The following is a 21,173-nucleotide window of genomic DNA, read 5'->3' as shown; positions in this document are numbered from 1 at the left end:
CCAGGGCGGTTGCATGGAAGGAAAACCCTGCTGATCGGGCCGGGGGCACTCGGGGAACCAGGGAAACACGTAGAGGTAGTAAGCGAGGCCTCTACCGGGACACTGGAGTGACCTAGGGGACACTCTGGGACAGGAACAGGTGCCCTTACAGGGTTATTGGGCGAGCTAAGCAGCTCTGCGGGGTACTCAGGGGACCCAGGGGAATACTCCGGGGCAGGGACAGGTGCCAATACTGGACCACCGGGAGGGTTAAGCAGACCCTCGATCTTCCTCTCTGGGACAGGTGCCTCTGCCTGGGCACGGAGAGAGTCAGAGGAACACTCTGGGACAGTGACCTGGGCTCCTACCAGGACACTTGGGGAATCAGGGATCACTTCGGAAAACACAGGGATAGGAACCAGGGCCTGCGCCAGGCTACTGAGAGGACCCAGGGAACTCGGCAGCCCCTCTGGTGCCCTCGCTAGGTCGGGGAATGGTGCCTCTACCGGGTCACCGGGGACTTCATAGGGAACCTCTGGGGCAGTGACCCGGGCTTCTTCCAGGACACTCGGGAAATCAGGGGGACAATCTGGGGCCCTGGCTTCTACGGGCATAGATAAGGGTTTGGTGAGGACTTGGGTCGGAGCTTTTGGCTTCCTCCTCCGCTTCTTTTTGCTGGCGAGGACCTCGGTTCTTCTCGCCAGGGCAGGGGCCGAGGAGTAGGTGAAGAGGACCTCGGTCCCACTCCCGCAAGTTGTAGTATCATGCTCCCAGTCTCCTTGTAACTCCTGGAGCTCCACTCTCCGCAGCAATTCTTTATAGTCCCTCTCGAGCTGCCATTCCTCTTGGACCAGGCAATCCATAACAGCCTCCAGATCGGGGGGAATAGTATAAACCAGGACTTCTGCACGGTTGTCCCAGATTGTATCCCTGCGATACTGGCAGGGGCTTCCGAAGGACGAGTCAAATTGGAAGGCATCATATATCAGTCCTGGGTCGACGGGGCTATACAGCATCAGAGGGTCGCTGTGGTCTTCACCTGCTAAGTGCTGGGAGAATCCCTGGTAGCGGCTCTGGAGGTCGAGCTCTGCATATATGAGACCTCTCAATTCTTCTTCCCACTCCGGCAACGGGTTCTCCCCCAGGAGTGGAACTCGTATATCCCACATTGTCCAGTATTGTGCCCAGTAAGTTTCAAAGTGGGGATGGGAGAAATCATCCCTCCAGTCTGCAGGCGCAGACTCTAACTGCCATTGCTGGTGTTCCAGCTCACACACCTCGGCTGTAACCCGGTCTGTCTCATCCTCTGGGTCTCGGAAGGGTTGCATATCCTGGTATGATATTTTGGCGGTCTGTTCCCCTAGTCTGGGAGATACAGACCCACTCTGGCTTAGTTCCTGGTGACACATTTTAATCACCGCCGTCACTTGATCCGATGTAGCCCCTCCTGGGTACGGGGATAAGTGCCAAAGAATGTTCTTTTGTAGAGCACTCAGTCCGAGGCTCTCCTCTGGGGCATCCTGGTGCCGGTCCATCTCTCTCCAGTCCGCAATCAGAGTAGCCTTTCCTTTGCTACAAACCTCCAGGAGCTCTCTCGGTGTCTCTCGTCTGCAATCCCAGTTGGTGGTTTGGATTTCACCCAAGTCGTGGGATTCTTCCCACCGCTGCCAACCAATGTTACAGGGTCACCGTACCCAAGGCTGGGTACCCCTGTTTGAGGGCTGAGGAATCACCAGTCAGTCCCTCATACGGATCGCACTCAGCTATCCACGGATCATCCAGACCACCATTCGTAGTAAACCAAGAAGAAGAACTCTTTATTGCACAACAAACCAAATTTATATAGATCCTTAATTCAATGAACACAAAACCCAGCCCCCAATCCCATCAGCCACATCCCATCACAAATCCCATCAGTATACAGGGGATGTATCAGGTGAGGGGATTACAGAATACAATGGGTTCCCCCACCTGTGTTATCCCCCCTGTAGTGCGGGTGCCGTCTGGGCAGTCAGGGCTGTGCTGGCTGATTAAGAGCCCCAGCCAGATTATAGGATCGTCTCTTTGAAGGCTGGGGCTGAATCCACATCAGTCTCTGGGCCGGTTACACACTAAACACAATATAATATATTACCGGGTCACGGTATACAGAACCGGACACAAAAGTGCTCCGTGACCCGGCTAAACTTCATATGACACATGAGCCAGCTAGCCTGGCCCTGTCACACCCCCTAAGTGCCAGAGTGGCATATAGGGGTATAAGGCATTCCAGAAATGCCCTATGCCCCCATTTAACACACACACACACACACACACACACTTACTTACTTACCGGTGCTTCCAATTTCCTGCTGTTTTGCCGGGGCAGCGGGTTAACATCTCCTTCCGCTGCAGCGGGGTTTGTTGGCAGCGGGGTTTGTCTGCGTCCGTCTCATATAGCTTCCCTGGCTGTCAGAGATCAGAGTTCCCCGCACCGGTGCGAGGAACTCTGATCTCTGACAGCCGGGGAAGGTATACGCGACGGACGCAGACAACCCCCGCTGCTAGCCACACCTCCTTCCGGCTGCAGCGGACGTTGTGTACGCGGATCGCTGCCCCGGCAACACAGCAGGAAGCACCGGTAAGTGTGTGTATGGGGGGGGAGACAGGAGGATCCAGGTCCCCTGCAGCGGTGCGGGGGATCTGGATCTTAGTCTCATAATCAGACCTCTATTTGAGGTCTGATTAGAAGACGACCCCGATTAGAAGACCCAAAATGTGGGGTCACTTTCATGTATCAATTGCAAAAGGTTTTTTTAACGATTGATTAGCCTTTTAAACTTGGATTAGCAAACACAACGTGCCGTTGGAACGCAGGAAAGATGGGTGAGATAAAGAGCCTCAAGAGTTATTCCATTAAAAATCACCAAAAAAGAATACCAGCTCTTCATCTAAACCCAGAGAAAGATGGGAAAGGGCAGACCTCCTGGAAGTATAATCTGTCGGCACTAAAGAGATTACCTGCTAGCCATACTGACCACAGAACATAATAAAACAAAACAAAAGTACACTCAGCACTGGAGATACATAATAATGTCGATCCTTAAAAGAAGGAAAAAAAAACAAGCACTATAATAGAATATCTGGAACAGACACATCGCGGACCCCTTCTGGCACACTAACTGTGAATAACGGTCAGGGACCCAGAACCTCCTCTAATGATCACACAAACCGCTATCTCCAGCGGCGCACACAGGCGCGGACCCGCATACATCTCCACACGGCCGACATAACAGTAACAACACGGCAACACTGTAAACTACATGGGTGTACACAACAATCTCCTGACCATACAAAGTGCTCGTGTTACTCCGGGACACAAGAATTATAGCAAAACATTCCTATAAGGAGGGGGCATCCTAAGAGGAATGTAATAGTCTTAAAACTTTAAGATGTAGGGTTTATAAAAATTCAAAAAAAAATCACTTTTTATGCCCCTTTTATTATAGTCTACGGCCTACGGCCTTCCTTTTTATCCTCCCTGTTAGCATGTACCATGTTTCAGTTCTCTTATGACATAAATGAGCTCTAATGACGCCATATAATTACTAATTCACGCAAACACGAACATTACAAATGAGTGTGAATGTGCAGGTGAAACCTGTGACAGCCGGTAGCGCGGATGCAGAATAAAGGTATTTGGCGGTACTACAGACTTCCAAGAGCCCCAACACCGGCCCATTTAAACATAAAGGCATGCGGTCATCTGCTCACTAAACCGGCTCTCCTTGGCATTCTGTACCGGCGGGGCGACCACGAACCCCAAACACACAGGGAGCAGGAGCGGGTTCATGTCCTGTCACTCGTACCGGAGTCCCTCACAGCATTCTGACACAACGTCGCTTCCTGCTTCCTGCTCAACTGGCGAGAAAAGAGCGCTGGGATTGGTCCACGCATTCTAGCGGCTGAATGCTCGCTCATTATTGGTCAGAACTGATGACACGTCCTCCCAATAGCAATGCGCACCCGCCATCTTTATTCCTGGCAGCGATTACGCTACTGTTCGTGATCTGTCGCTTTTTCATTTATCTGTTTTGTGTACGGAATTCGTGTGGATTCTCATAACACTGTCTATATGTTTATTATCTGAAGCAAAACGATTGTTGAATAAAATAAATATTGTTTCCAATATATAATACTTTATCAATGCTCACTCACCCTTACACATAGACATTCATGCTCAAAATATATTTTCTGTAAGATATAACAAAATATTTTTCTGTATGTGATGTAAGGATAAAAATAAAAATAGAGATGTTTGTTGCACTCACAAGTGTATTAGAAATAGAAAGCTCGTCAAAAATCCATACTTTCTTTCGTCTTAGGAGCTTCTGTGTAGAAGATAAGAAACGAAATAGTGCAATAAAAACGATATTGTTTAATGAATATAGATGTCCCAAGACACTGTATAAAATGTAATAAATTCTCGTTTTCCGATTTTAAAGTAATAGGGATAGATTTAGTATCCCCCCACTGGCGGGGAGGAGATGTAAAAGATATGCTATCAAGAAAAGAAACTGAATGGATATATAAATTTCAAACCTACAAGAAAGACGGATTGAATGTAGAATTCGATATATCCATTTTTTTGTGAATCCATTCATTTTTTGTGTATTAATTCCCTTTTCAAACAATCAAAATTTATTTTTTCTTTTTTAAATTATATTTATTTTATTAAGTTTTTATTTACAACATATTTTATCACACATACTAATTAAAATTGCATATAAGCGTTTTTATTCATATACTTTTTATATACACGATTTTATACACACGATTTTTAAACAATATTTTTACAAGATTTCTCTCTTTTAATAACATCATTTTTACACCATGTTTGTTCCATCTGAAGGTTAATTGTTCAACCACAGAACAGATGGATATCAGTAACATAATCGTGACAGCATTCAATTAATCAATTAGCGAGAGTACAATCAGAATACTTTCTTCTACATCTCTCTCTTATGTCTTCTTTCGTGTGGGAGTTCTGTCCAACAGGATAGATTCCTAAGAAAATAAAAATACATTCACTGAATACATTGGATCTTTAAATTGGTACCAATTAATATTGTTACTAAGTTGCTACATTGTTTCACTTGCCTATTGAGGTTTGGACGGATGCCAAACCACATACACAGATGTCTTCTATCTTGAATCAGCCTGTCTGTCTTTCCTTCTGTTGGTCCCTCGATGCTCTGCCGATATATCCCTGTAACTAGAAAAGATAGTTAAATGAAAAACATTCTATATGTCATGTTTTTAACTGTATAAATCTATTTTACACACTTACCGATTTACGAATACTGCCGACTACGAGTCCCGTTGACAGAATGAAACAGAGGGTTCCACAACATCTGCCGTTATTTCATCCTGAGGAATTAAAAAAGAAAAGAAAAAAGAAAAAAGACTAAACGTGATGACGTCGAAATGACGCAAATAGAACAAGACGGCGAGCCGGGACCTTTAAAAGAACCGCGAAAACACAGACAGGATACAGATTGATTTCTTAAATTTTCTCCTGAGGAAGCCAGAATTGGTGAAACGCGTTGAGATATTTTGGAAAACTTTACAACTATTGAAAACCTGGACTTTACATGGACTTGATGATCATCCACTTATCTTTATAAAGGACACTGCTCTTACGCATAACCCAGTTGTTATGCCTACTTGTTTGTAAGTTTTTAATCTATATTCATTAAACAATATCTTTTTTATTGCACTATTTCGTTTCTTATCTTCTACACAGAAGCTCCTAAGACGAAAGAAAGTATGGATTTTTGACGAGCTTTCTATTTCTAATACACTTGTGAGTGCAACAAACATCTCTATTTTTATTTTTTTCGTATTAACTTATTACACTATATTTGTTTTATTTTTTCCCACATATCTATGCGCCCCGACCTTTGCCTATACATCATTTGTTATAACACTTATGAGGAGTGTTGATCTGCGGGAGCAGCAAGATTTGTAGGGTACTGTAATTTATTTCATATTCATTTTTTAAGACCTACCCACTCGTGAAGGTGTTTCTTTTCCGTTCTATATTGTGATGTAAGGATCTGGGGTATTACATAACTTTTAAGTCACTTAAATGCAAAATAAAACCAAACATGTCAGTGGTGACATTAAGTCACATAAAAATGATGTATTTCCAATCTTTAATCAATGTGCATTGCTATAGAATGCTTGATTCTTGTTTTGGAATCCACACAAGATATGAAATCTGAGATCGGTCTAAGCTTTTCCTTCAAGCATGCGAGCACGGTTTAATTGTTTTATTATTCAACATAAAATTTCCAGGTACTTAAAATCTAAATTTGTAAAATATAGCAAGGAAAAGGTATTTTTGCCAAATAGTAAAAGGAATTTTATTGGTGTAACAGTGCTATCCGCGTCAGGTTGGGTCTCTACTCTCCCTTGTTGAATTTGTCCTCATCAGTGTTCAAAAGCAGAGGAAATCTCCTCCCTGCGCAGATTCCAGATCTGATTTAGAGCACGGTGGTTGCCCATCAGACGGGACTGGGGTCTACTCGTGATCTTTTTCGTAGATACCAGTGAATGAAAACCACCAGCGCTCCTATAACCATTACAATGGCCGCACTCATTATCACTGCCACTAATGTTGTTTGAGGGATCCGGATGAATGAGGCGTTCTGTAAGTCTACACTTGGGGAGTCAGATCTTACGCATGAGTTGTCTTTTCCATTATATTCGTATAAAGGGGAACAGGAAGTGCAATTATTGGCAGACGACCCTTTACACGTAAAGCAGGATGGGTGGCAAGCGGCACAAGAACGAACAAGGTGAAAGCTGCTGGGCTCTGACACCTCCGCTCTCTGCGTAGACTTAAAGTATTTGGCAGGGCAGTAAGATAGACAGAGCTTTCCAAAGGTATAATATGGTGCCAAACATTCTATGCACGACCCATTTCTATCCCGCCTCAGACACTTTCTCATGACAGACTTCTTGATTTTCCTGGACATCATGTGTTCATCTGTCCCGTACAAAATCAACGTGACGTGATGTAGAAATCCGTGGTTGGTGTAGCTTCCTCTGTTCCTAAATTCTAAGGTCCAAAGGCCCAATGGATTTTCATCCCAAGATTGTGTGGTCATGAAGGACCAATCTCTGTACCCATCAGTGCTGGTATCATGTGGTCTCTTGCCCATCAGCACAGAACGGGTGCCCATAGGACTGGTAAGATAGATTTCCAGGTCACCTCTGCGACTGTAGCTGAGGGTCATTTGGGCTTGGACATGCTCAAGGGATGTTATGTGATTGGGGGACCCAGAACAGGCAGTGACATTGTAAGTCAAAATCAGATCTGAATGCACTCTTTTAGGGGTGCTCACAATTGTTATGAGGCACTTTCTTTGAGGCTGCGTTGTCTCCCATGTTTCGGCCAGCTCCACTACTCGTCCAGCATGCAAGAGTCCGTAGCCGAAAAAGTGGCTCACTTTTCTTCCCACTCCATTTATGACCCAATCGTCAGCCATTAGGTGGGCAGGACTGGACGCTCTTACCACGATATGTTGTATATCCCTCCATGTAAGAGCTGGGTTTGCCTCCAATGCCAAAGCAAGGATCCCGGCAGCAAGTGGAGTGGCGGCTGAAGTCCCGGTGTGTTTATCTGTACACGTGTGGCGTATATCAGTGGTGATAAAAGTCTCTTCCTCACCACCACCGCTGCTGTAAGTGCTTGTAAGTTTGCATGCACACGCCTCACTGTACCAAGGGACTGTTCCATGATTTGTGACACCCCCAACAGCAACAGTGTAGATACTGTTGGAGTAGCCGTCACTGTTGCAGTTGTCATTCCTGCCACCGTTTCCAGATGCCCAAACAAAGATAGATCCAAGGCCACGGCGGCCATTTAGTATTCCTTTGTAAAAAGCCTCAGAAGACAACACTCCTGGTCCATCCAGTATCTTTCCATCATCAGTGGGACCCCAGCTGGCGCTATAAATGTCAATATGTGGGTTCAAACTCAACGACTGAGCTTCAACAAAGTCTGTGACTATCCCATCCAGCATTCGCACACCTCCTATTCTAGCGTTGTATGCTACTCCAGCGCCGCAGATATCATTATTGGCAACCGCAGCCACCTCGCCTGCACAGCGGGTCCCGTGGTTGGTCTCATTAGATGAGTTATATCGGGGCTGAGGGTCAGGATCGTCGTCATTAAAATCATAACTCGCTTCCGGATCATAGTTTAATGCGAGATCGGGGTGGTCCTTTTCAAGCCCTTCATCCAGAACGGTCACCACCACGCCTCGTCCGGTATATCCACGGTTCCAAGCAGTCTGGATGCCTAAGTCAAGATTTTTACCCAGGTACCACTGCAAGCTGAAGAGGGGGTCTGTGGGAACCATACTAGGCTGTCTTTTCTCCCTTCTCCTCAGCGTCTGCTGCTCAAACCAGCTAACCTTGGGTTCTTTTTTCAGTTGAATATTTCTACCCCAGTGAGGGCTGAAGGATTTCCTTTGAATGCCACGATGAGATAAATGGTAGAAATCACTGCCAAGCACCACCTGGCCAAGGTTGATGAAACCGAATTTCTGTGCAATACGTTCTGCCTCTACAGAGCCATCAGGTATGTGCACAGCCCAGCTATTTGTGTAAATCTCCAAAGTAAAGATCACATGGATCAGAACAGTAATGTTGTGGAAATCAAACGTTGTGCTGACCACCAGACTTCTTTGAATGTATAAAAGTTTATTCCGGATACAAGCAGCTGCAGGGAGATCTGCACAAAAGCAGGCAAATCTAACAGCTTTACATTTTTACACACTATATATACATTGAAAACAAAAGAAATAAGTAAACTCCTACAAAAGGGCTGGCACACTTGTAATATCTCTGGGTTTACCATAAAAGGCAAAAGCCTAACCTTCATATCATTAATATGTATGATATGGGTGGGGTTTCAGTTAATTAAAGCAGACATCCTGTGCCCGGAAGTTGACCCTGAGCCTACACTTATGGTCCAGTTTCTCACCAGCTGTGTAATTTGACCTATGCCCTCAACCATAAATATCCTGTTCCTAAACAGAACAATACTACCTCCCAGTGCATCAGACTCTTATCACCAAATAGCAGAAACAGTTAACCTCTTCCTACCCACTCTCCACATCCTAAGATTCCACAGTAACAACGAAAACCAGAGCTATGCTCCTCATCTTGTACTGTCAGCTTACAAAAGCATCTGTTGGCCTAACGGCCAGTGCTTTTATAACCTACACTATGTCACAGTAGAAGGGCGTGGCACATCTGTTACATCACAATAGCAGGGCGGGGCTCGGAACTCTCAGCGACAAGCCGGCTAGACAACGCTTACAGTTATGATGTCAATATATAATTCTGAAACAGTAGTGTGTGATTATATATATATATATATATATATATACACGGTATATACACACACACACATATATATATATCACACACAGACTACCATTCTAAAATGTGGGGTCACTTGGAAAATAAATGTCTAGCTGTAACAATTGCAAAAGGGGTTTTCTAATTATTGATTAGCCTTTTAAATTTAAACTTGGATTAAACACAACGTGCCGTTGGAACGCAGCTACAATCATTCAGTCATTTATAACATTAATGATGCCTGTGCTGTATTTCTGATGCATTTCATGTCATTTTAATAGACAACATTCGTTTTCTTACAAAAAGAGAGACAGATCTATGTGACCTCGTACTTTTGAATGGTAGAGTATATATATATATAATTATAATTATATATATATATATATATATATATTGCCAAGAGAACGCCAAGTATAAACAAAACCCTTGGGGACTCTAATCAAGATAATCTAACAGAGTAATAAAGTGACATTTAAAGAAGCGACGTGATTAAGGGTTCAAAATGGTGTAAAAAAGGCACGAGAAGACAAGCAGTCGCAGGGTCGGCCCCTGTACTTACGCCACTGACCAAGATGGCTCCGGATATAAAAACATCAAATCCATGGCATGTAGCTGTATGTCCTGACTGAGTGGTGGCGGTTAACACAGTAAGGGAATATAGATATGAATGGGATCGGCATATTGTTATCCCGACTCCTGAGTGAAGATGCGAGTCTGCAGTCAAACTCTATTCCTATGTTTCTTTTTTTTTTTGATTCCCATTGCTATGTTTCATGTACAAAGTGAAATATGTTTTAATGATCCCTTTTTTTCCCAGTGTGATACCCACAGTGTTAGCAAATGCATACACACGTATATAACCCTGGGGGGACCTGTGGGATCAATAAGGATGTCCTCCATGATGAGAGAGGCACAACCAGGGTTCATGGAATTTTATTAAGGAGAAAAACTACACAAAATCCTGATCCGTTTCATACATTTATTATACATCTATGCACAGACATGTAGTACATACATATATTCCATTTAATCTGTAATAATTGAAAACTGTTCAGATCTTTAGTCATAATATAAACAAAAGCCACATAATAGCTTGATTTATACTTTCTATGCCGACTATCCGTTTTAATGGGTTAACTACTTCCATGTCTGCTTATGGTGAACATTTCGCCCTCACAAACACGGCAGCTCCTTGAGATGAGGTACAGATGGCAGACCGCGCGGAGGGCACTGGGTGTACAGAACGGCACTAGAAGCATGAAATAAATACGTTAAAAAAAAAACACTGTATTTGTTGTTCGGTTTTGTTTATAATCCAGTCCCTCGTTTGATTGCTGCTAAAACACCGACATGTTTAGTGCGGCTGGTAACAGGCGGTGACCCGCCAACACGTCCTCTTCATGCGGAAGCTTTATATATATACGAGACCAGAGTTCTCCTCATTCCACGGTAAGCTGGACACTGTCACTTTGACCGTGCTGATCGTGTTTCCGTGCTGAAAAACATCAAGAATATTATCTTTTATTTATAATATAATATATATTTAAAATATATTCCTATAGTCCATACATTCAGAGTCTGACAAAACTAGAACTGACAGATTAAAAACGATCATTTACGTTAAGTAAATAGAGACCGGTCCGTAAACTTACAGTCTAGAGGATATTTCGATTCAATGGCCACCATCCTAGATTAAAACGCAAAAATTAACACATCTACCACTTTTGCTCCGGTTACATAGTTACATAGTTACATAGGCTGAAAAAAGACATGCGTCCATCAAGTTCAGCCTTTCCTATATCTGTTAATTTGTTGCTGTTTGATCCAAAAGAAGGCAAAAAACCCTGGCTTCGCTCTTTCCAATTTTGCACTAACCAGGGAAAAAAATTCCTTCTTGACCCCAAAATGGCAGTCAGATTTCTCCTTGGATCAATAAGATGTTTCCCCATAATTAAAGATTATATCCCTGAATATTATGTTTTTCCAGGTATCCATCCAGTTGCAGTTTAAACGTCTGTATAGACTCTGATAAAACTACCTCTGCAGGCAGAGAATTCCACATCCTTACTGCCCTTACTGTAAAAAACCCTTTCCTCTGCTTTAGTCTAAATCTCCTTTCTTCCAGTCTAAATGCATGACCACGTGTCCTATGCATAGTCCTGTTTATGAACAGATTTCCACACAATGGTTTGTATTGGCCCCGAATATATTTATATAATGCTATCATATCCCCTCTGAGGCGACGTTTTTCTAAACTAAACAGATTTAAATTAGTTAACCTTTCTTCATAACTATATTGCTCCATTCCTTTTATTAATTTTGTAGCCCGCCTCTGCACCCTTTCTAGTGCTATGATATCCTTCTTTAGAAAAGGCGCCCAAAATTGCACAGCATATTCAAGGTGCGGCCTTACCATTGATTTATACAGAGGCAAAATTATATCTTTATTCTGCGACTTGATGCCCCTTTTTATACACGACAATACCTTACTGGCCTTAGCAACCGCAGACTGACACTGCACATTGTTGCCTAGTTTGTTGTCTATAACAATTCCCAAATCCTTCTCATTTGTCATTACCCCTAATTCACTACCGTTTAGGGTGTAGGTTGCTTGTGCATTCGCTACCCCGAAGTGCATAACTTTACATTTATCTACATTGAATTTCATCTGCCATTTGAGTGCCCAGTCCCCCAGTCTATCTAGATCCCTCTGCAGCATATTAATATCCTGCTCGCCCTGTATAACTTTACCTAGTTTTGTGTCATCTGCAAACACAGAAACATGACTTTCAATGCCTCCTGCCAGGTCATTTATAAATATGTTGAATAAAATTGGTCCCAGAACAGAACCCTGAGGGACACCACTTACCACTTTTGACCAGCTTGAAAATTTACCATTTATAACAACTCTCTGTTCTCTACCTCTAAGCCGATGTTCTACCCAAGAACAAGAATTTGCATCTAGGCCAATTTCCTTCAGTTTGAATACTAACCTATTGTGTGGAACCGAGTCAAACGCCTTGGCAAAAACCAAGTAGATTCCATCCACCGCGACCCCCTGATCCACACTTCTACTACCATCTACCATCTTAGCTTCTAGAACTTCCTTGTCATTGACATGACCACCATACTACCTCTCACCCCATCACTGATACCCCCACACCACCTCTCACCCTTCCTCTGTGCCTTATGTTTGTCACCCCATTCCCTCAAGATTGTAAGCTTGCAGGGTCCTCTCCACCAAATGTATCGGTTTGTCTCGTCAGACCCCTTGAATTTATGTATTGTATTAAGCGCTGCGTAAACTGTTGGCGCTATATAAATAAAAGATAATAATAATAATAATAATAAGATTATTAAGGCAGAGAACCAATTAACACTTTTCTGTTATAATATAGGGGGTTTTAATTTTTTATTTTATAATGAAATTAATAAAACACATAATATTCATAATTCTACCAAACTCAAACTATCTCTGCCAGCCTCATCCAAAAAAAGCATGCTGTATTTTTTATAATACAATACAAGGCAGTTAAAGGGGGCATATTAATCACTGAATGTTTAACTAGACTTGAGTACATGGACCAAAAATGATTTGGACACAATTTCAATTTTTCCTTTCCTGCACCTTTCGGTTTGGATGAGATTCAGGGTTTTTTTTTTTTTTTTTTTTTTTTTATTATTATTATTATTATTATTATTATTATTAGTGCTCCATTCACTATCACACTCTCAATGTCCTCATACCTTTTTCGCCAGCCAGCATAGCCGAGCAGAAATCAGGAAGAAGATGACCAAGAAAGAAGATGGGGACACGGAAGAGATTAATGGGAAAATGTGTGCTGACGACCTATAGGATATGCCACAGCGTTTCGGCAGTGAAACAACTTATTTTCTCTTATTATACCCTATAGGGATTCATCTGTCATTCTCTAGCACACAGCTATATTTTCACTTAATCTGACTCTTAGAACCTGTGACTGTACTAAGTATGTGTGTACCAAAATCTACGTTTTATTCCTATGAACACTGACCCAGTGCTGTCATTCCGTAGGGGGAAAAAAAAAAAGATATCATTTCACTTAGTTTGACTCCAGAAAAAAACACAAAACATCTTATTACATTGGACATTTAACCATTTAACATTTAATCATTCATCTGTCACTCCCTAAAACACAGCAATTGTTTAAAATGCTATAAAGGGTGATAATGGCTCACATGCAGGGTTCTCAACTACTAATGTGTTAACTGCTCCAATTTAATTGTACAGCGCATCTTAATTTCTTTCTCTGAACAGATAAAGGGTAATAATAATTCCATCTAATCTAACTACCGCATTTGCTCGATTATAAGACGACCCTGATTATAAGACGACCCCCCAAATCTGAATATTAATTTAGGAAAAAAAGAAAAAGCCTGAATATAAGACGACCCTAAAGGAAAAAAGTTTTACCAGAAAATGTTAATTCATGTAAACTATTTTTTTTATAAAGCTATGATTGAGAAAAATATTTTTTTTGTTTTTATTTCCTTGTATTTTCCAACCTGTCCCCCAGTTACGCACATCTGCCCCCAGGCTTGCCACTCCAATATGGCACTGTGGCCCATGATATGCCTTTTAACCCTCTATATGCCACTGTGCCCCATGGTATGCCTTTTGACCCCCTATGTGCCACTCTGCCTCCAGAAATGCCTTATACCCCTAAATGCCACTCTGGCATTTAGGGGGTTAAAATGCATATTATGGGGCAGAGTGGCATATAGGGAGGTATAAGGCATTCCAGGAGGCAGAGTGGAATTAAGGGAGTTAAAAGGCATTGTATAGAGCACTCTGCCTCCAGAAATGCCTTATACCCCTATATGCCACTCTGGCATTTAGGGGGTTAAAAGGCATATTATGGGGCAGAGTGGCATATAGGGAGGTGAAATGCCTTATACCTCCCTATATGCCACTCTGCCCCATAATATGCTTTTTAACCCCCTAAGTGCCAGAGTGGCATATAGGGGTATAAGGCATTCCAGAAATGCCCTATGCCCCCATTTAACACACACACACACACACACACACACACACTTACTTACTTACCGGTGCTTCCAATTTCCTGCTGTTTTGCCGGGGCAGCGGGTTAACATCTCCTTCCGCTGCAGCGGGGTTTGTTGGCAGCGGGGTTTGTCTGCGTCCGTCTCATATAGCTTCCCTGGCTGTCAGAGATCAGAGTTCCCCGCAGCGGTGCGAGGAACTCTGATCTCTGACAGCCGGGGAAGGTATACACGACGGACGCAGACAACCCCCGCTGCTAGCCACACCTCCTTCCGGCTGCAGCGGACGTTGTGTACGCGGATCGCTGCCCCGGCAACACAGCAGGAAGCACCGGTAAGTGTGTGTATGGGGGGGGAGACAGGAGGATCCAGGTCCCCTGCAGCGGTGCGGGGGATCTGGATCTTAGTCTCATAATCAGACCTCTATTTGAGGTCTGATTAGAAGACGACCCCGATTAGAAGACCCAAAATGTGGGGTCACTTTCATGTATCAATTGCAAAAGGTTTTTTTAACGATTGATTAGCCTTTTAAACTTGGATTAGCAAACACAACGTGCCGTTGGAACGCAGGAAAGATGGGTGAGATAAAGAGCCTCAAGAGTTATTCCATTAAAAATCACCAAAAAAGAATACCAGCTCTTCATCTAAACCCAGAGAAAGATGGGAAAGGGCAGACCTCCTGGAAGTATAATCTGTCGGCACTAAAGAGATTACCTGCTAGCCATACTGACCACAGAACATAATAAAACAAAACAAAAGTACACTCAGCACTGGAGATACATAATAATGTCGATCCTTAAAAGAAGGAAAAAAAAACAAGCACTATAATAGAATATCTGGAACAGACACATCGCGGACCCCTTCTGGCACACTAACTGTGAATAACGGTCAGGGACCCAGAACCTCCTCTAATGATCACACAAACCGCTATCTCCAGCGGCGCACACAGGCGCGGACCCGCATACATCTCCACACGGCCGACATAACAGTAACAACACGGCAACACCGTAAACTACACGGGTGTACACAACAATCTCCTGACCATACAAAGTGCTCGTGTTACTCCGGGACACAAGAATTATAGCAAAACATTCCTATTAGAAGGAGGACATCCTAAGAGGAATGTAATAGTCTTAAAACTTTAAGATGTAGGGTTTATAAAAATTCAAAAAAAAATCACTTTTTATGCCCCTTTTATTATAGTCTACGGCCTACGGCCTTCCTTTTTATCCTCCCTGTTAGCATGTACCATGTTTCAGTTCTCTTATGACATAAATGAGCTCTAATGACGCCATATAATTACTAATTCACGCAAACACGAACATTACAAATGAGTGTGAATGTGCAGGTGAAACCTGTGACAGCCGGTAGCGCGGATGCAGAATAAAGGTATTTGGCGGTACTACAGACTTCCAAGAGCCCCAACACCGGCCCATTTAAACATAAAGGCATGCGGTCACCTGCTCACTAAACCGGCTCTCCTTGGCATTCTGTACCGGCGGGGCGACCACGAACCCCAAACACACAGGGAGCAGGAGCGGGTTCATGTCCTGTCACTCGTACCGGAGTCCCTCACAGCATTCTGACACAACGTCGCTTCCTGCTTCCTGCTCAACTGGCGAGAAAAGAGCGCTGGGATTGGTCCACGCATTCTAGCGGCTGAATGCTCGCTCATTATTGGTCAGAACTGATGACACGTCCTCCCAATAGCAATGCGCACCCGCCATCTTTATTCCTGGCAGCGATTACGCTACTGTTCGTGATCTGTCGCTTTTTCATTTATCTGTTTTGTGTACCGAATTCGTGTGGATTCTCATAACACTGTCTATATGTTTATTATCTGAAGCAAAACGATTGTTGAATAAAATAAATATTGTTTCCAATATATAATACTTTATCAATGCTCACTCACCCTTACACATAGACATTCATGCTCAAAATATATTTTCTGTAAGATATAACAAAATATTTTTCTGTATGTGATGTAAGGATAAAAATAAAAATAGAGATGTTTGTTGCACTCACAAGTGTATTAGAAATAGAAAGCTCGTCAAAAATCCATACTTTCTTTCGTCTTAGGAGCTTCTGTGTAGAAGATAAGAAACGAAATAGTGCAATAAAAACGATATTGTTTAATGAATATAGATGTCCCAAGACACTGTATAAAATGTAATAAATTCTCGTTTTCCGATTTTAAAGTAATAGGGATAGATTTAGTATCCCCCCACTGGCGGGGAGGAGATGTAAAAGATATGCTATCAAGAAAAGAAACTGAATGGATATATAAATTTCAAACCTACAAGAAAGACGGATTGAATGTAGAATTCGATATATCCATTTTTTTGTGAATCCATTCATTTTTTGTGTATTAATTCCCTTTTCAAACAATCAAAATTTATTTTTTCTTTTTTAAATTATATTTATTTTATTAAGTTTTTATTTACAACATATTTTATCACACATACTAATTAAAATTGCATATAAGCGTTTTTATTCATATACTTTTTATATACACGATTTTATACACATGATTTTTAAACAATATTTTTACAAGATTTCTCTCTTTTAATAACATCATTTTTACACCATGTTTGTTCCATCTGAAGGTTAATTGTTCAACCACAGAACAGATGGATATCAGTAACATAATCGTGACAGCATTCAATTAATCAATTAGCGAGAGTACAATCAGAATACTTTCTTCTACATCTCTCTCTTATGTCTTCTTTCGTGTGGGAGTTCTGTCCAACAGGATAGATTCCTAAGAAAATAAAAATACATTCACTGAATACATTGGATCTTTAAATTGGTACCAATTAATATTGTTACTAAGTTGCTACATTGTTTCACTTGCCTATTGAGGTTTGGACGGATGCCAAACCACATACACAGATGTCTTCTATCTTGAATCAGCCTGTCTGTCTTTCCTTCTGTTGGTCCCTTGATGCTCTGCCGATATATCCCTGTAACTAGAAAAGATAGTTAAATGAAAAACATTCTATATGTCATGTTTTTAACTGTATAAATCTATTTTACACACTTACCGATTTACGAATACTGCCGACTACGAGTCCCGTTGACAGAATGAAACAGAGGGTTCCACAACATCTGCCGTTATTTCATCCTGAGGAATTAAAAAAGAAAAGAAAAAAGAAAAAAGACTAAACGTGATGACGTCGAAATGACGCAAATAGAACAAGACGGCGAGCCGGGACCTTTAAAAGAACCGCGAAAACACAGACAGGATACAGATTGATTTCTTAAATTTTCTCCTGAGGAAGCCAGAATTGGTGAAACGCGTTGAGATATTTTGGAAAACTTTACAACTATTGAAAACCTGGACTTTACATGGACTTGATGATCATCCACTTATCTTTATAAAGGACACTGCTCTTACGCATAACCCAGTTGTTATGCCTACTTGTTTGTAAGTTTTTAATCTATATTCATTAAACAATATCTTTTTTATTGCACTATTTCGTTTCTTATCTTCTACACAGAAGCTCCTAAGACGAAAGAAAGTATGGATTTTTGACGAGCTTTCTATTTCTAATACACTTGTGAGTGCAACAAACATCTCTATTTTTATTTTTTTCGTATTAACTTATTACACTATATTTGTTTTATTTTTTCCCACATATCTATGCGCCCCGACCTTTGCCTATACATCATTTGTTATAACACTTATGAGGAGTGTTGATCTGCGGGAGCAGCAAGATTTGTAGGGTACTGTAATTTATTTCATATTCATTTTTTAAGACCTACCCACTCGTGAAGGTGTTTCTTTTCCGTTCTATATTGTGATGTAAGGATCTGGGGTATTACATAACTTTTAAGTCACTTAAATGCAAAATAAAACCAAACATGTCAGTGGTGACATTAAGTCACATAAAAATGATGTATTTCCAATCTTTAATCAATGTGCATTGCTATAGAATGCTTGATTCTTGTTTTGGAATCCACACAAGATATGAAATCTGAGATCGGTCTAAGCTTTTCCTTCAAGCATGCGAGCACGGTTTAATTGTTTTATTATTCAACATAAAATTTCCAGGTACTTAAAATCTAAATTTGTAAAATATAGCAAGGAAAAGGTATTTTTGCCAAATAGTAAAAGGAATTTTATTGGTGTAACAGTGCTATCCGCGTCAGGTTGGGTCTCTACTCTCCCTTGTTGAATTTGTCCTCATCAGTGTTCAAAAGCAGAGGAAATCTCCTCCCTGCGCAGATTCCAGATCTGATTTAGAGCACGGTGGTTGCCCATCAGACGGGACTGGGGTCTACTCGTGATCTTTTTCGTAGATACCAGTGAATGAAAACCACCAGCGGTCCCATAACCATTACAATGGCCGCACTCATTATCACTGCCACTAATGTTGTTTGAGGGATCCGGATGAATGAGGCGTTCTGTAAGTCTACACTTGGGGAGTCAGATCTTACGCATGAGTTGTCTTTTCCATTATATTCGTATAAAGGGGAACAGGAAGTGCAATTATTGGCAGACGACCCTTTACACGTAAAGCAGGATGGGTGGCAAGCGGCACAAGAACGAACAAGGTGAAAGCTGCTGGGCTCTGACACCTCCGCTCTCTGCGTAGACTTAAAGTATTTGGCAGGGCAGTAAGATAGACAGAGCTTTCCAAAGGTATAATATGGTGCCAAACATTCTATGCACGACCCATTTCTATCCCGCCTCAGACACTTTCTCATGACAGACTTCTTGATTTTCCTGGACATCATGTGTTCATCTGTCCCGTACAAAATCAACGTGACGTGATGTAGAAATCCGTGGTTGGTGTAGCTTCCTCTGTTCCTAAATTCTAAGGTCCAAAGGCCCAATGGATTTTCATCCCAAGATTGTGTGGTCATGAAGGACCAATCTCTGTACCCATCAGTGCTGGTATCATGTGGTCTCTTGCCCATCAGCACAGAACGGGTGCCCATAGGACTGGTAAGATAGATTTCCAGGTCACCTCTGCGACTGTAGCTGAGGGTCATTTGGGCTTGGACATGCTCAAGGGATGTTATGTGATTGGGGGACCCAGAACAGGCAGTGACATTGTAAGTCAAAATCAGATCTGAATGCACTCTTTTAGGGGTGCTCACAATTGTTATGAGGCACTTTCTTTGAGGCTGCGTTGTCTCCCATGTTTCGGCCAGCTCCACTACTCGTCCAGCATGCAAGAGTCCGTAGCCGAAAAAGTGGCTCACTTTTCTTCCCACTCCATTTATGACCCAATCGTCAGCCATTAGGTGGGCAGGACTGGACGCTCTTACCACGATATGTTGTATATCCCTCCATGTAAGAGCTGGGTTTGCCTCCAATGCCAAAGCAAGGATCCCGGCAGCAAGTGGAGTGGCGGCTGAAGTCCCGGTGTGTTTATCTGTACACGTGTGGCGTATATCAGTGGTGATAAAAGTGTCTTCCTCACCACCACCGCTGCTGTAAGTGCTTGTAAGTTTGCATGCACACGCCTCACTGTACCAAGGGACTGTTCCATGATTTGTGACACCCCCAACAGCAACAGTGTAGATACTGTTGGAGTAGCCGTCACTGTTGCAGTTGTCATTCCTGCCACCGTTTCCAGAAGCCCAAACAAAGATAGATCCAAGGCCACGGCGGCCATTTAGTATTCCTTTGTAAAAAGCCTCAGAAGACAACACTCCTGGTCCATCCAGTATCTTTCCATCATCAGTGGGACCCCAGCTGGCGCTATAAATGTCAATATGCTGTGGGTTCAAACTCAACGACTGAGCTTCAACAAAGTCTGTGACTATCCCATCCAGCATTCGCACACCTCCTATTCTAGCGTTGTATGCTACTCCAGCGCCGCAGATATCATTATTGGCAACCGCAGCCACCTCGCCTGCACAGCGGGTCCCGTGGTTGGTCTCATTAGATGAGTTATATCGGGGCTGAGGGTCAGGATCGTCGTCATTAAAATCATAACTCGCTTCCGGATCATAGTTTAATGCGAGATCGGGGTGGTCCTTTTCAAGCCCTTCATCCAGAACGGTCACCACCACGCCTCGTCCGGTATATCCACGGTTCCAAGCAGTCTGGATGCCTAAGTCAAGATTTTTACCCAGGTACCACTGCAAGCTGAAGAGGGGGTCTGTGGGAACCATACTAGGCTGTCTTTTCTCCCTTCTCCTCAGCGTCTGCTGCTCAAACCAGCTAACCTTGGGTTCTTTTTTCAGTTGAATATTTCTACCCCAGTGAGGGCTGAAGGATTTCCTTTGAATGCCACGATGAGATAAATGGTAGAAATCACTGCCAAGCACCACCTGGCCAAGGTTGATGAAACCGAATTTCTGTGCAATACGTTCTGCCTCTACAGAGCCATCAGGTATGTGCACAGCCCAGCTATTTGTGTAAATCTCCAAAGTAAAGATCACATGGATCAGAACAGTAACAACGAAAACCAGAGCTATGCTCCTCATCTTGTACTGTCAGCTTACAAAAGCATCTGTTGGCCTAACGGCCAGTGTTTTTATAACCTACACTATGTCACAGTAGAAGGGCGTGGCAAATCTGTTACATCACAATAGCAGGGCGGGGCTCGGAACTCTCAGCGACAAGCCGGCTAGACAACGCTTACAGTTATGATGTTGTAAGAAATCATTTTTATACTTTTATTTTGTTCTGCACATTTTAGGCCTGAATGCAACTTGAGTGCTAGGAACATATGGTATCAATTAAGTGACGTAGTTTAGAGGGTCTTCTGTGGAATGCC

The 21,173-nt window shown here is 42.6% G+C and overlaps 1 protein-coding gene and 1 pseudogene across 1 annotated transcript; both read right to left on the bottom strand.

Moving 5' to 3' along the window:
- Positions 1-5,378: 5,378 nt before the first annotated feature.
- Positions 5,379-16,087, bottom strand: LOC149281609 (proprotein convertase subtilisin/kexin type 4-like). The gene is made up of 4 exons (XM_089499169.1): positions 16,013-16,087; positions 10,820-10,891; positions 6,982-8,642; positions 5,379-5,388 (listed from the first exon to the last, which is right to left on the bottom strand). The coding sequence occupies exons 1-4, from the start codon at positions 16,085-16,087 to the stop codon at positions 5,379-5,381; spliced, it is 1,818 nt and encodes a 605-aa protein (XP_089355295.1).
- Positions 16,088-17,500: 1,413 nt separating this feature from the next.
- Positions 17,501-20,880, bottom strand: LOC149281608 (proprotein convertase subtilisin/kexin type 4 pseudogene; annotated as a pseudogene).
- Between the last annotated feature and the right edge of the window lie 293 nt (positions 20,881-21,173).

This window comes from Sceloporus occidentalis, unplaced genomic scaffold, assembly GCF_023333645.1.
Source record: "Sceloporus occidentalis isolate IW3139 unplaced genomic scaffold, rSceOcc1.0.p SCAF_130, whole genome shotgun sequence".
NCBI lineage: Eukaryota > Metazoa > Chordata > Lepidosauria > Squamata > Phrynosomatidae > Sceloporus > Sceloporus occidentalis.
The sequence above is the reverse complement of the archived record's forward strand: the minus strand, read 5'-3'. Positions and strand labels throughout refer to the sequence as shown.